The 14,888-nt window shown below is 49.3% G+C and overlaps 1 protein-coding gene across 1 annotated transcript; it reads left to right on the forward strand.

The window, feature by feature from the left end:
- The first annotated feature begins 3,764 nt into the window (after positions 1–3,764).
- LOC136502939 (ethylene-responsive transcription factor ERF109-like) lies at positions 3,765–4,184 on the forward strand. The gene has a single exon (XM_066498185.1). It carries the CDS (start codon positions 3,765–3,767, stop codon positions 4,182–4,184), a length of 420 nt encoding a protein of 139 aa, XP_066354282.1.
- The last annotated feature ends 10,704 nt before the right edge of the window (positions 4,185–14,888 follow it).

A 14,888-nucleotide genomic window follows, 5' to 3' on the forward strand; every position in this document is an offset into this window, starting at 1 on the left:
GTCGATAGTTGGCGCGCCAGGTAGGGGTGTGCGGTTGATCCATGGCGAGCCAGATGGATCTCAAATCAACAACGCGTTCTCATCGTCAATCTCGTGGAGATCCATCCCGGTCCACGACGACGATTCATCGTTGCTACACCAGCCCCTGCGACAGCAGATCCGATCTTGAAACCACCTCCGAGGTCGTCTTCACCAACAACTCGCCGTTGCTGCTCTCGTCAGCCCTCGCCGACCACTCGCCGCCGCTGCCCTCGTCGACGACTCGCCGCCGCTGCCCTCGGCGGACATCGCCGACAGCCTTCGCCGACGTCCCTCGTCGATGACTCGCCACCGCTGCCCTCGTCAGCCCTTGACGACGACTCGCCGCCGCCGCCCTCGGCGGCCTTCGCCGACATCTTTCGCCGACGTCCCTCGTCGTCGACTCATTATTACCGCTCGGTGGCCTTCGCCGACATCTTTCGCCGACGTCCGTCGCCATCGACTCGTCATCACCGCTCGGCAGCCCTCGCCGACATCTTTCGCCGACGTCCCTCGCCGTCGACTCGTCGTCACCACTCGGCGGCCTTCGCCGACATCTTTCGCCGATGTCCCTCGTCGTCGACTCGTCGTTACCGCTCGGTGGCCTTCGCCGACATCTTTCACCGACGTCCCTTGCCATTGACTCGTCATCACCGCTCGACGGCCTTCGCCGACATCCTTCGCCGACGTCCCTCGCCGTCGACTCGTCGTCACCGCTCGGTGGCCTTCGCCGACATCTTTCGCCGACGTCCCTCGCCGTCGACTCGTCGTCACCGCTCGGCGGCCTTCGCCGACGTCCCTCGCCGTCGACTCGTCGTCACCACTCGGCGACCTTCGCCGACATCTTTCGCCGACGTCCCTCGCCGTCGACTCGTCGTCACCGCTCGGCGGCCTTCGCCGACATCTTTCGCCGACGTCCCTCGCCGTCGACTCGTCATCACCACTCGGTGGCCTTCGCCGACATCTTTCGCCGACGTCCCTCACCGTCGACTCGTTGTCACCGCTCGGTGGCCTTCGCCGACGTCTCTCGCCGTCGACTTGTCATCATCGCTCGGCGGCCTTCGCCGACATCCTTCGCTGACACCCCTCGCCGTTGTCTCGTCGTCATTACTCGGCGGCCCTCACCGACATCCCTCGTTGCCGCCGAGCTGCAAGCAAGCTACCCACGTCGCCGACCAGATAACGCCATACGCCGCTGACCCAACATTCTGTCTAAAGCTAAGTCATGTTTTAATATTCTTCTAAATATTCTCCAATCTCCGTATATCGCCATTATTTTTCTCCGAGTTGTTTTCTCCATATTTGCTCTCCAAACGATTTTTCGAACTCCCGAACAGTCGTGTTGATGCTCGGATGCCTCCAGAGACGGCCCTGTCTCCGGCTCCTCCCTACACGTGGTACGGGCTCCGCACTCTATGTTATGGGTGGTCGGCAGTGGCTCCTTAGCGACGCCTGTTCTTCCTACACGTGCACGGGCTCCGCGCTCAACGTTATGGACTATGGGCTAGCTAGGGCTAGAGACTCAGCTACACACTAACTGGTCGGGCGGTTTATATTAAATATAAATATATTTTCACGCCAACTAATCGCCGAACTGCATACATCGTTTCATCACCATTGCTGATTTTTCTTCGGAGTTTCTTTATTTGTACATCATGTACTACCCATTCTACATGTTTGTATTGCAGGATCATCGTCCAGGTGATCGGACCACCTGGTGCTCGGACTTCTCCATCGATCAACTGGTCGGACCACTTGGTTCATGGACTCCGTCGCCGACCAGTTGATCGGACTGTTCGCCGATCATTTCTACTCAATGTTCACTTCGCCGCCAACCAGTTGACTAGACTGTTCGCCGCTCGTGCTTAATCGCCAGCTACACCGGTTACTCCTCAGCGCTCGGATTCTTCGTGCTCGAGGACTAAGTGGGCACACTTCACCGCACAGATGTCGTCAGCTACGTCGGTGCTCGGACCTCGCCGCCTACGCCAAGGACTCCTCGGTGCTTGGACATCGCCACCTATGCCAGGGACTCCTCGGTGCTCGAACGTCGCCGCCTACGCCGGGGACTCCTCGGTTGTCGGTCATCGCCAGCGACGCCGGGGACTCCTCGCTCCTCGGTGCTCGGTCATCGCCAGCAACGCCGGGGACTCCACGATCCTCGGTGCTCGGTCATCGCCAGCGACGCTGAGGACTCCTCGCTCCTTGGTGCTCGGTCATCGCCAGCGACGCCCGAGACTCCTTGCTCCTCGATGCTCGGACATCGCCAGAGACACCGGGGACTCCTCGCTCCTCGGTGCTCGGACATCGCCAGAGACGCCAGGAACTCCTCGCTCCTCGGTGCTCGGACATCGCCAGCGACGCCGGGAACTCCTTGCTCCTCGGTGCTCGGTCATCGCCAGCGACATCGGGGACTCCTCGCTCCTCGGTGCTCGGTCATCGCCAGCGACGCCGGGGACTCCTCGCTCCTCGGTGCTCGGACATCGCCAGTGACGCCGGGAACTCCTCGCTCCTCGGTGCTCGGTCATCGCCAGCGACGCCGAGAACTCCTCGCTCCTCGGTGCTCGGTCATCGCCAGCGACGCTGGGGACTCCTTGCTCCTCGGTGCTTGGATATTGCCAGCGACGCCGGGGACTCCTCATTCCTCGGTGCTTGGTCATCGCCAGCGACGCCGGGGACTCCTCGCTCCTCAGTGCTCGGACATCGCCAGCGACGCCGGGAACTCCTCGCTCCTCGGTGCTCGGTCATCACCAGCGACGATGGGAACTCCTCGCTCCTTGGTGCTTGGTCATCGCCAGCGACGCCGGGGACTCCTTGCTCCTCGGTGCTCGGACATCACCAGCGACGCCGGGGACTCCTCGCTCCTTGGTGCTCGGACATCGCCAGCGACACCGGGGACTCCTCGCTCCTCGGTGCTCGGTCATCGTCAGCGACGCTGAGGACTCCCTTGCTGCTCAGATCTTGCTACGTCTCGTCGTTGTGCTATCAAGCTGCTCCATGCTGTTCGAATCAGGGTGCTGATCTTAGGCAGCACGTCTGGGGTCTTGATACGCGCATGTCAGACGATGTCGGCAAGCTTTCAGACTTCTTTGACCCTGCTACAAGATTCATTCTTCATCTTCCAGCAGGCTTGGGGACTAAGTGGGCACACTTCACCTTACGGTGAATGTGCTTGTTCTCATCTCGAGGCTACGCCCGGGACTGGCTGCCTGCTCGGCTGGTCTTCTACTTTATGACCCTGGCACCACGTGATTGCGTCACCTACTATCAGGCTCGGGGACTAACTGTGGGGGTATGGCCCCCAAGACATGGGCCACACCATCGGAGGTGGCCTGACCCACAAGATCAAGGCGTGCATGGCGCTGCTCGGCGTGCACCGCAAGACATTGTATAGTACCAAATAGGATACTTTACTTGTAACCCTACCCCTCCAGAGTATATAAGGAGAGGCAGGGGTCCTCTACTCGACATCATGTATTCAATACAATACACCAAAGACACAGGACGTAGGGTATTACGTCGATCAGACGGCTTGAACATGTCTAAATCGCTGTCTCTGCGCCTTGTGTCACCATCTGGTTCCTGATTACGCGCATCCCCACCGACAAATCTACCATCATGGGATACCCCTCGGTGGACTACCGAGCATCTTTTGTCGACACCGACGCCAACACCGACGCCGATGATAGGGTGCTTGGAGGAGTCGCTGGCGGCAGAAACGACGGCGATCGTGTCGACGCTCACGCATGTCGTATTCAGCGATCGCGGGCCGCCGCGCTAGGCGCCGGCGCTCGTCATGCCGTCGTGGCACCGCACGAACGACAGCGCCGTCCACCGTGGCAGCTCGCGGGGGTGGCGGCGCCAGCACCCTAGCCCGCGCCCACACCCACGGCGCGGAAGTACCGCGAGGTCAGGCGGCGGCCGTGGGGAAGTGGGCGGTAGAGATCCAGGACCCGCATAAGGCGGCGCGGGTGTGGCTCGGCACCTTCGCCACCGCCGAGGACGCCACGCGTGCCTACGGCGCCGTCACGCTCCGCTTCCGTGGCGGCCGCGCCAAGCTCAACTTTCCCGAGGTCGACGCCGCGCATCGCGCCAAGGATGTCGAGGCGGCCTCCACCATGGCCAGGGCCGGCTCGCCCGCCCCGCTGCTCGAGTCGCAGTCGTAGGCCATCGCAGGCGACGACGACGTGGCCGATTACCTCGACTACTCGAGGATTCTCGAAGCCGCCGAACCCAGCGGCATCATGGACGGGCTCTTCGGTGGCCGCGGGAACAGATGCTTCCTCGGCTTATGGAGCATTGGCACATCACCGCAGTCCTCGGGGGGCTCCAATGCCTCGCTTGTCGGTGCCTCCTCCTCCACTCCTCTGTTCCATCAGCCTGATGATGGGAAGCATAATAGTGCCGCCTTTGGGGCCTTCATCTTAGTGTGCTCATCATGGTGTGATCAAACCAGGGGGCATCATCTGCCTACACCCGCGCTCATGGCAGGCAGTCCTCGTGGCCTCTTATGTTGTGGCCCTGCATGGCCTCCGCGCCCGCAGCTGCCGGTCTCCACGCCTGCGGCGGCTGCTCCGCTCCTAACGGCTGGGAGGCCCCTATAGCGGCCTCCTAGCCCACGGCTAGTTGCCCCCGGTGGCTAGAGTCTGCATCCAGGTCTTCCCGACGAAGGCGCCCACGGCCTGCGCCCCCTACGCGGCTTCATGCCGGATGCCTGCGTGGGGGACGATGTCGGCGTCGCTCGGGCCAGAGGCAGCGTGGGGGAGCTGCCGTGAGGATGGAGAGGGAGGGGATGAGAGGGTGATGCATGGCCCCACATGTCACTGAGATGGACATTGGCGTCCTATGTGGCAATCAACGCCAACGTGGCGTGGTCAACCTGCTCCACATTGGACAAAACAGCCCCGCCCAGGCCCAGGTGCTAAAAGTGAACGGTTTTGACAGTTGAGGTACCGGTATTAGACTGTTTTATAGTTGAGGGGCCAAAAGTGGACTTAATCCTTATATATATGGGTTTTGGTTGATTGAATGACAACGTGATTAAAGTTCTAACCCGTTTGCTAAGTGTGGACAGGTAATAGGTTATCTCACAGGTACTTAATATAAGCCAAAATGATGTGTTGTTGTATAAACAATCTAGTTCAAGCACAAGACAACAATGCAAATAGAATTTATGCAAAGGCTTATTTATTGTGGGATTTCCATGTACTATGTGAAAGCAAGCCCGGTAAAAATTAATTGATGAGACATGAGGGATCGCATATGGAATGGTCTCATATTTGAAGCTTGCTAAATTGAAATGAAAAAGATGATAATACAAATGAACGGATGATTCAACACAAGATGTGACTTGATGGCTTGAGATGGTGAAGATAGCAAGGAAAGGCTTCGAGGTACTAAGCAAGGGTGAAGGGCAAGCGACGGCTTGGTGGCCGAAGAACCTAGTTAGGGTGAAGAAGAAAGTACTTGCATTTAGTTGAGGTACTAATCAAGCTATGATGGTCATATTGATGTGGAAGATCAAATCTATATTGAACAAAGTGTTGAAAGTGACTTTATGCATTTGGAGTTATTCATATTTAATGAATGGAATCAAGTCATGTGCTCAGGATGGCTATGCTCAAGTGAAAAAGATTAAAGTTGGTATGTTGGCACCCTCACTTGATGAAGATTGGAATACACGGCTTCGGTTGAAAGAGATCAACTCAAAAGGTTTAAATTCGTTATACTTTTAAATTTGAGTTAATAGTAATGTTGTACTGTTAAGAGGGATGTATCATGTTGATAGATAATGTTTCATAAGTGCTCAAGCCAACCCATGTGAGTTTTGAGTGTTTGAGAGACAAAAGAGCTAACCTGTTTTTGCTAGTCTAGCAATACCGGACGTGTCCGGTATTTGCCCAGCAATGGTAATATTGTTGATCTCGAGTTGGGTCGTCGGGAGTTCCGACGTCTCGAGCTTAACTGACTTGGAGAGTCCACTCCGGTATGGATTACCAGAGGCCAATGGCTAGTTTTCAAATGCCTTGAGAGTCGGGAGTTCCGGCATGCATCGGGAGTTCCGGCACCTCACATACTTTAACTCAGTTACCATGGTTTTCAAATATGCTGAGGGTCGAGAGTTCCAACGTGAGTCGGGAGTTCCGATGGTCGGAAGTTCCGGCATTCATCGGGAGGTCCAACGCCTCACAAACGTTATGGTAACTCAGTTACCGTTGGCGCAGTGTAAGTCATACCAGACGTGTCCGGTATGCAATGGCTATAAAACGGCTAGTTTTTCCAAGGGGGCTATAAATACCCCCCAAGCCTCCACCTTTGGAGGCTGCTGATTCTGCTGATACACATATACGTTTTTGAGCCTTGCCAACTCTTCCAAACCCTCTCTTAGTGAGTGTGTGATCCAAATCGCAAAATCCATTTGTGGGTTAAGAGAGAATTTGAAAAAGAGAGAAAGCCACCACTTGAGCACTTGTGCATATTGTCTATTTTCGTGATTTGCATTTGTTACTCTTGGACTCTTCGGTCCTAGACAGTTAGGAGTCGCCGGAGAGCACCCGAGAGATTGTGGTGTGCCTCAGAAAGTTTGTAACGGTCGATTCCGCCGCCTCGGAATCAACTAGTGGAAGGAGGAAAAAGAGTTGGAAAAGACTCCGGCTAGAGTGACCTTCGTGATACCCTCTAGGGCTGACCTTCGCTAGGTCGTCCGCAGCCCCCTCAACGGAGAGTAGGACTCGAACGAGTTCAAACTTCGGTAAAACAAATATTGTGTCTCAATTTGCATTTCATTTGATATTTGTATTGCTCCAGCTCTTGTGCAGGTTCTCTGTGTATATTGTCATCTCTAGTAGGTACCTGCAGTTTGGCTTGAAGATAGAAATCGAAAGGAGCAAGTTTGGGGCTGCTCTGCAGAAATCGTGTATACCGAACACGTCCGGTATTTTTTACATGTGCTGAAAATATTTATTCTCTATTTTAACTTTGTGTTGCAGGGTTGTAGCTTCTAGATATATTATTTATACCTTGTTTACTCTGTGGCTAACTTGTGAGGGGTGGTATTACTCTTAATTTGGAGTTTCCATTTTAGAAACTCCCTTTTCTAATCATTTCCGCATTTAAAGGTATTAATTTTTAGAAACGCCTATTCACCCCCCTCTAGACGGTATCCTAGGTCCTTTCAATATATAATTTAAAAATTAGTATGTTTTGTTATTAGCAACGATCCCAATATTCTTATTGTATATATGGATGGATAGTCATTATATTATATATAATTTCACCCGTCAATATTAGTAACTGAGATTTCATTAGCGATATACACGTCCAGGAAAGAATGGAATTGTAGTATAGCACCGATGAAACCTTTTTTCGAACTTGAGCCATTCCGTTAAAAAAAATATTAAATATTTATGCTACCAAATAAGTGTTCTTTAATTTCCTATGAAATATCTTTTCATAGTATACCTATTTTGTTTGAAGTATAAATACTGATATTGTTTCTATAATCTTGCAATGACCAAATTTTAAAAAATTTAAAGATACTAGAATTGTATCATTTCTACTAGGGACACTGGCAGTGGCAGGAAGCACAAGGAAAACTTAAAAAGACAATCATTTCCACTGGTCCTCCTAGGGTGAATGAGTACTCAGTATCTATAGAACCCTAATGATTGGTCACAAGTGAAGTATAAATGTAAATAACGGTCCCGTAGGGTTTTCAAAGGGGTTTATGCTTTGATTTAATTAGGAGCCCTACCAAATGGGGTGAGATAAAATTAGGCCCATTTGGTAGGGCTCCTGCCGCAGGATCAAAACCGCGACAAGCATTGTTGTCTGTCGGATGTCACTGAGTGTGATGTCTCCGGTGGCTCGAGTGGACTCAAGAACACGGAAGAACTCAAAGATCACATGAGGGACACGGAGGTTTATCCTGGTTCGGGCTATTGGGGCCATACGTCCAGCAGTTTGAGGATCTTTGTATTCAAGAGCACCCAAATCGAGGGTTACAACAGAGTGTAAGAGAGAGATTTTGCAGGGGATCGCTCGGTGCTGATCCTTGGCTTGTCGTCGATGAGGTCTCCTCCTCGTCGGAGAGGAGGAAGACAATGGAAAGGATGGAGGAGCTCTCGGTACTCCTCTCTGGGTGGCTTTGCTCTCGGTGCATAGCTCAAGCTGTTCGGTCGTGAGGACCAGAATGATCTGTTTTGTTTGGAAGCGTCATCCTCCCTCTCTAGGATCCGACTTCCCTTTATATATCGAGGTAGGTCAGGTACATGACGGTTTGGGGGAGTTTAGCCTATGGTCTACATGCGTCGGAGTCCAGGAGGGTCTTACAGCGGCGCGGATGGACCTTGGCGTTGTCGTGGAGCCGAAGAAGCCCTGAGCGTCGTCCGGCTGCTCTGTTCTGACACGCTGAGTGTCAGGCTTTATCGGCTTAGACCGGCCTCCACCAAGTGCACCTTCTGAAAGCTTCTTGGCGGCGAAGGCATCTAGCTTGAGGGGCTGATGAGAGGGCCCGGAGGCCCCTGGGCCCCTGAAGCCAGTGAAGGGGGTTATCCCTTGTGTCACGCCTCGTGTGTGACCCTGTACTTAGCAGACCTTGTGCAGGCACTTGCCTATTCCATTTTACAAGGAACAGAGTATTGTGCTACGCCCTTGTCAGGGACTGTTCAGTTATCACGGGTAATGCACTACTATATTTATTTATAGATTAGTAATCTGACGAGCACACATGGCTTTTCTCTCAGACAGCATGTTTGCTTGTTGGTTTCAATCAGGACTTATCAGTCAGCCAATAGTATTTTCCTCTCACAACAAACCAGTCCCAGCCAGGCTTATCAGCCCAGAAACCAACCAGCGAACAGGCCGAGTATCTACGGACTACGTTTATCTTACAACATAATAATCAATGATGGCGACAAAACTTGATTCAAACAAAGTCCATGACATCACTAAATCATAAATCTACCAAAACCAAGGGCAAAATTAATTAACATGTACGAGAACCCCACTTGAATAGTTAGCATGCTTCCAAACTTTTAAGTACCATACAAGTAGCCCTGAGCATAATTGATCGAAGACCGAACTGAACTAACTGAGACCAAGACCGAAGTGATCGAGACCGGAGTTTTCGGTCACCAGTTTGGTCCCGAGTCCATACTACCTAAACTTTTTATGGTTAGTTTGGCTATATGCCTCGGGTAACCGAATTAACCGAATATTTAGATTTTGCTGACATAATATGTACTTTAGACTATTATTAGTTATATAATATTCATTTTAGTGGGTTTATATCAACCATCACTCTTATCAGTTTGTTTAATCTATGTGTTGTATTGTTATTTTTGCCTTGAAATATAAAAGGTATTGCTAAAATTTGCTACAAACTATACTATTTAGTAGTTGTTTTGTCTAGTCCGGTTAGTTCGGTCATGACCGAGACCAAACTTGCTCGGTCCTAAGTTCTAGAACTAACCAATCGGTCTCCATTTTTAGATGACCGAACTTTCAAAATGACCGAAGAACCGATTGGTTCGGTTCGGTCAGACCGAACGCCTAGGCTTACATACAACCCCCATACCGTACTCAACACATATCCCAATCGCAGTCATATCTCTTCTCTACAACTAAAAAACACAAAGTCATCATCTACCCGGTGATACCAAATCTTGACCCCTACTCACGTGTCAGTACCCGATACGAATCATACTCCGCTCAGAGCTCACATGTCCACGTCCTACCCGGTTACAATATGAATCATACTCCAAACGGAGCTCACACATTCGCATCCTACCCTGTTACAATACAAAGACCGGATTCACGTGTCCATGTCCGATATGAAGTCCTCGAAGCTCATGCGTTCGTGTCTAGTTATTGAGGCTTCTCCAACATGCTGGCATGTCCAAGTGTCATCTCACTGCAACACCTGTGGACTCCAAGTCTAAGCTCTCAGCTACAGATGGTGCCCCAGTCACCGACCCGTCTGAGTACAGTAGCCTCATTGGGGCTCTATAGTACCTTACTCTCACCCACCCCAACCTAGCCTATGCGGTCCAGCAGGTGTGCCTCTTCATGCACGATCCCCGGGAGCCACACCTTGCTCTTGTCAAGCGCATTCTTCCCTATTGTAGGGTCGAGATGGCGGACTAGAGGGGGTGAATAGTCATTTCTAAAATTAATTGCACTGGCTAACCAAAACAAATACAGAATTAAAACTATCGGTCTAGCCAAGACTACACCCCTCAATCTAAGTTCACAAGCACCTTATAAAGATCCTAATTAGGTAACAAAGGTGTCGGGCTAGCTAGAGCTCACCTAATCAATTCTAGAGCAAGGTCACACAAACATATGCAACTGGTACTTCATGCATGAGAGAGCTCCTACACAGCTAGTATGCAAAAGCACAAAACCTAAGCTCACTGGCAATGCTCAATAACAAGGCAACTAATGCCAAATTAGAGAGCGCAAATTACTTAGCTACATAAACTAAGCAAAGTGACTAACAAGGTTACTCAAACCAAATTAGCCACGCAAGGGAGCTACTTCTATGCTACAAAGGCAAGAAGATAACTAGCAAGCTACATAAGATAACTAATTATAAGAGCAACTACACAAGCACAATGTATAAGAAAGTAACTACAAGCTTATGAAAGGGAATGCAAACCAACGGGATGACAAGGATGACACGATGATTTTTATCTCAATGTTCACTTGTTTGCCAATACGCTAGTCCCCATTGAGACAAGCTCCAAGGTTGTCATCGGTCCTCTTGCTAGTGGTGACCCGTAAGTCACACTCTCCCACGTGGAGTGCTTACCACAAGCTCTAGCACTTGACACGGCCGGACCACTTGTCGCCCTTCGCGTCTCGCTCTACTAGAGTTGCTCTTCGTGGCTCCCGCGGGGTGAGCACAATACCCCTCACAATCACTTCTCAGAGCACCATACAATCTTCCTTGCGTTCTTCAACAGAGACCACTACCAAGCCATCTAGAAGGTGGCAACCTCCAAGAGTAACAAGCACCACCGGTGTTGACGGTAGATAATAACCATTATAACCCATCAATATAAGTTGTATAAATGGCTAAAATAGATCACCAATGTAGACTTAGAGGTTTAAACTGACAAATTCCATGAGTTTTGATGAATCTGTGTTTTCAACAGGATTGTATCAGAAAACCATAAAGGAGGACCTATTCGTTAAAAGAAATCACAGAATTTCATCGCGTAATCGACATGGGAAGACTCTAGAAGACTCCAGAAGGCGAATCACCGAAGTGGGACACGTGTCTTTGACATGTGGGGCCGCTCGGCCCCGCCTGGAGGCCGCTCGGCCCCTATGGGCCCCACCTGTCAGTCTCATTGTTATGTCAGTTCTCCATCGCCTTAAGGATTACATCCCCACCGTTCTTTAAGTCGGTTTGATCCAAGGGCAAACGTTGGATGCTCTGGGCTATATATACCAGCCCTTGCCATCCCCCAGGGTAGATACCTCATTTAATCCTAAGAGCTAAGAAACCAGAAACTCTATTTCATATGTCCACCAAGATTAGGGCAGCAATCAAGAGAAGATTAGTCCTCAATAGGATCTAGTCTTGTATTAGAGATAGTGAGATACAGTGAGAGAGAAGAGTTTGGAGGAGTCCCGACCTATCGATGCTCTCTCTATGGCTTGTACCCTAGCAGAATCAAGTTCTTCTTGAGCTTGCTTGTGATATTTCTCTGGTAATCGACTTCTAATTCAAGTAAGCATCTTGTTCATATTGTTCTTCAGGTTTGCGACTCTTTTTTAGTACTTTAATCCTTGTAGCTCCTGGGTTAAAGTATTATTCATAGTGTAAGCGTGGTTCTTAGACTTGGTTACTTGTGGATGTACCCTATTTTCTGGATCGGTGGTAGCTCGCGAGGATGACTCTTATATCCTCATTAAATCCTTTGTAGTCCACTTCCCGTTAGTAGGCCTAGTAGGACATTGTTACTATAGGAAACATACTCTGCCTGTGTTTTCTCTAGTAATATCCCTAGAATTAAATAATAGAAGACAAAGCTTACCGAAGTTAGAACTAGAAGACCTTAGCAGTCTCCTCTATGCTCCTATTATCTAACCTTGATAGTGAAGTTGGGATAAGTTAGATTTGGTTATTATCACACACATTTCCTCGAGTTCGATATAAAATTGGGTACTCCCGGTGAAGTGTTACATTGGTATAATATCCATGCGCTTGCGGATTATTCTATGTGCATTAATTTATACCAACAACCGGCTTGCAACTCGATCACCTAGTGCCACTCAATGCAATCACTCAATGCAATGCACTAGAAATCACTCACTTCGCAATTGGATCGCACTCTTGCAAGCACAAGTGAGTTAGAGGGCTCTCAAACCAAGCACACACAAGGGCAACACATCCCCAAGGTGCTTAGCCTTAGCCAAGCCCAAGCTCCACCTCTATTTATAGCCCCCAAGCCAAATAGAGCCATTGGAGCCAAGTAGCACATTTCTGCGTGGTCACCGGACATCAACGTGTGGGAACTGGATATAGGGTGGTGGGGTCCAACGGTCGAATTGTAATGGCTATTTCAAACTAGCCGTTGGGACCCTGGCACCAGACATAGGGGGGCAGTGCACCACCCTAGGGGTGGTGGTGGCCCTCGACGAGTTTCCCCCTCTTTGGAAAAAAAGGGCCGGTGCCACACCGTCATGGTCACCAGATAGTCTGGTGACCAAAACTTTCTCCAAATCAACTTCCACCATTCAAGCTTGTAGATCATTTCATTAGCTTTCCAAAAAGTGCTAGATCATTAAAATCGGAGTTCAGAGCTAAGAGTTATGCCCAACATACGATAGGGTGGTGCTGCTGAAATTGGCACGTTGCAGGGGGTGGCAGTGCACCATGCAAGGGGTGGCGGTGCCACTGCCCTAGGCTGTCCACTGCACACCAGAAAGGGCAGTGCCACCCCTAGGAAGGGCTGCACATTGGGTACAAGTTTGGTTGTGTTTGTCGACCCTCAGACAATCCAAACTTGCTCTTTTCTTCTCCTTTTCTTCTCCAACTTCACCAAGTTGATCCAAATCAACTCCAACAACTTCTCCTTTGCAAATGTGACAACGCCACCAAGTGAACAACATCATATGTAAGTGTGTTAGCATTTTCACAATCATTTTCCAAAGGATTAGTCACTCAAATCACCACGCCACTCGATCCTAGCAACGATGCAAAGATAGATCACTCGAGTGGCACTAGATGACCGATATGCAAACAAATTTGCTCCTCTTAATAGTATGGCCACCTATCCTAAACCCGATCATAAACTTCTCTACACACCTATGACCGGTGAAATAAAATGCCCTATAGGTTATACCTTTGCCTTGTGCATTTCATTCCATCTCCTCCAATGTTGATGCAACACATGCACCAACCATATAACAAATGATATGATCCACTTCATATCATCACGTGACCTTGTTGGTTCATCGATCTTGACCTCACTTGCTTTTCACCGTTGCCTTCATCCATCGGCACCAAGTCTTGCTCAAGCTTCACCGCCACGTGGTCCATCGCTCCAAAGCCTCCAACTTGCCCTTCACGCTTACAACTGGTCCATGAAGCCAAGTCTTGTCTTGATCTTCTCCACCTTAGTCACATGACTTCATGTCATGTCTCATATGCAATGAGCTCCTTCATCACATGTGTGAGCCTTGCAACAAATCCAAGCCATCTCACACATGATGTACTTATGGACTAATCACCTATATATCTCACTCAAACACATATTAGTCCACCTAAGGTTGTCACTCAATTACCAAAACTAAACAAGGACTTTTCAATCTCCCTCTTTTTGGTAATTGATGACAACTCTATAAAGATATGGAAATTAAGCTCTTTTGGATTCATGTTGCTTGCCCAAGCAATTTTACCATGTGTAAATGATTTTGAACAAGTACCACAAACCCTAAGTGGTAGGATTAGCTCCCCCAACATATGTGCTAGAGTGTTTGGTTTGAAGCTCTCACATATGCATAGATTGAAATTGTGGGAGAGTAATTACTATCTTGGATGCTAAGGTGTAAAGAATTAACCTTTGATATGTGATACCAATCGGAGTTGCACTTTTAACACCATCCTTAGGATCATGAGTAGCTAGACAACAAAAACACCAGAAACCCCGTGAGATCAACATTATAAGCAAGGTTCTAGTACCACTTATAAAAATACAAGTCTAGTTATCATCCTATGCATGCTAGTTATCAAATCATCATTTAAGTTCTAGAACTAGCATACACCACACAAGCATACATATCAAATTTAAAAACTTATACAATGCAAGCAAGCACATGAATATGCACATATCAAATGCAACCAATCAAAGTTCATGAACTTGCTCTCCCTACTTGTGTGCTTCTCTTGTCCAAGACTTTTGATCCTTCTCAATTCCTCAATGTTGCTCCCTCTTTTTCCATTGTCCATGTCCAAATCCCCATTTGTAATATCTTTGTCTCAATCTCTCCCCCTTTGTCATCAATTTCCATAAAAGGTGTGTTTCTTTTGATACAAAGGATTGCATTGGGGTAGATGGTTGACACTTGAATCTTACATTTTTTATGGACACCACCACATATGTTGGAATGACACCACTTGTAGCCCTTGAGATACCTCATGTAGGATCTTTGACCTTGATACCAATTGGTGGGGCACCTCCCCCTATGTCATAGCATGGGTCATCCACTTGATAAACTTGAGCTCTTATATGTGAGGGAACTTGTTTCACTTGATGATCACTTAAAGTTGAGGATCACTTGTGGAACCACCGTCTTGTATGATTGATACCACGTGTAGAAATGTGATACCACTTGGAAGAATTTACTAGCATGGA

This window comes from Miscanthus floridulus, chromosome 14, assembly GCF_019320115.1.
Source record: "Miscanthus floridulus cultivar M001 chromosome 14, ASM1932011v1, whole genome shotgun sequence".
NCBI classification, from domain to species: Eukaryota; Viridiplantae; Streptophyta; class Magnoliopsida; order Poales; family Poaceae; genus Miscanthus; species Miscanthus floridulus.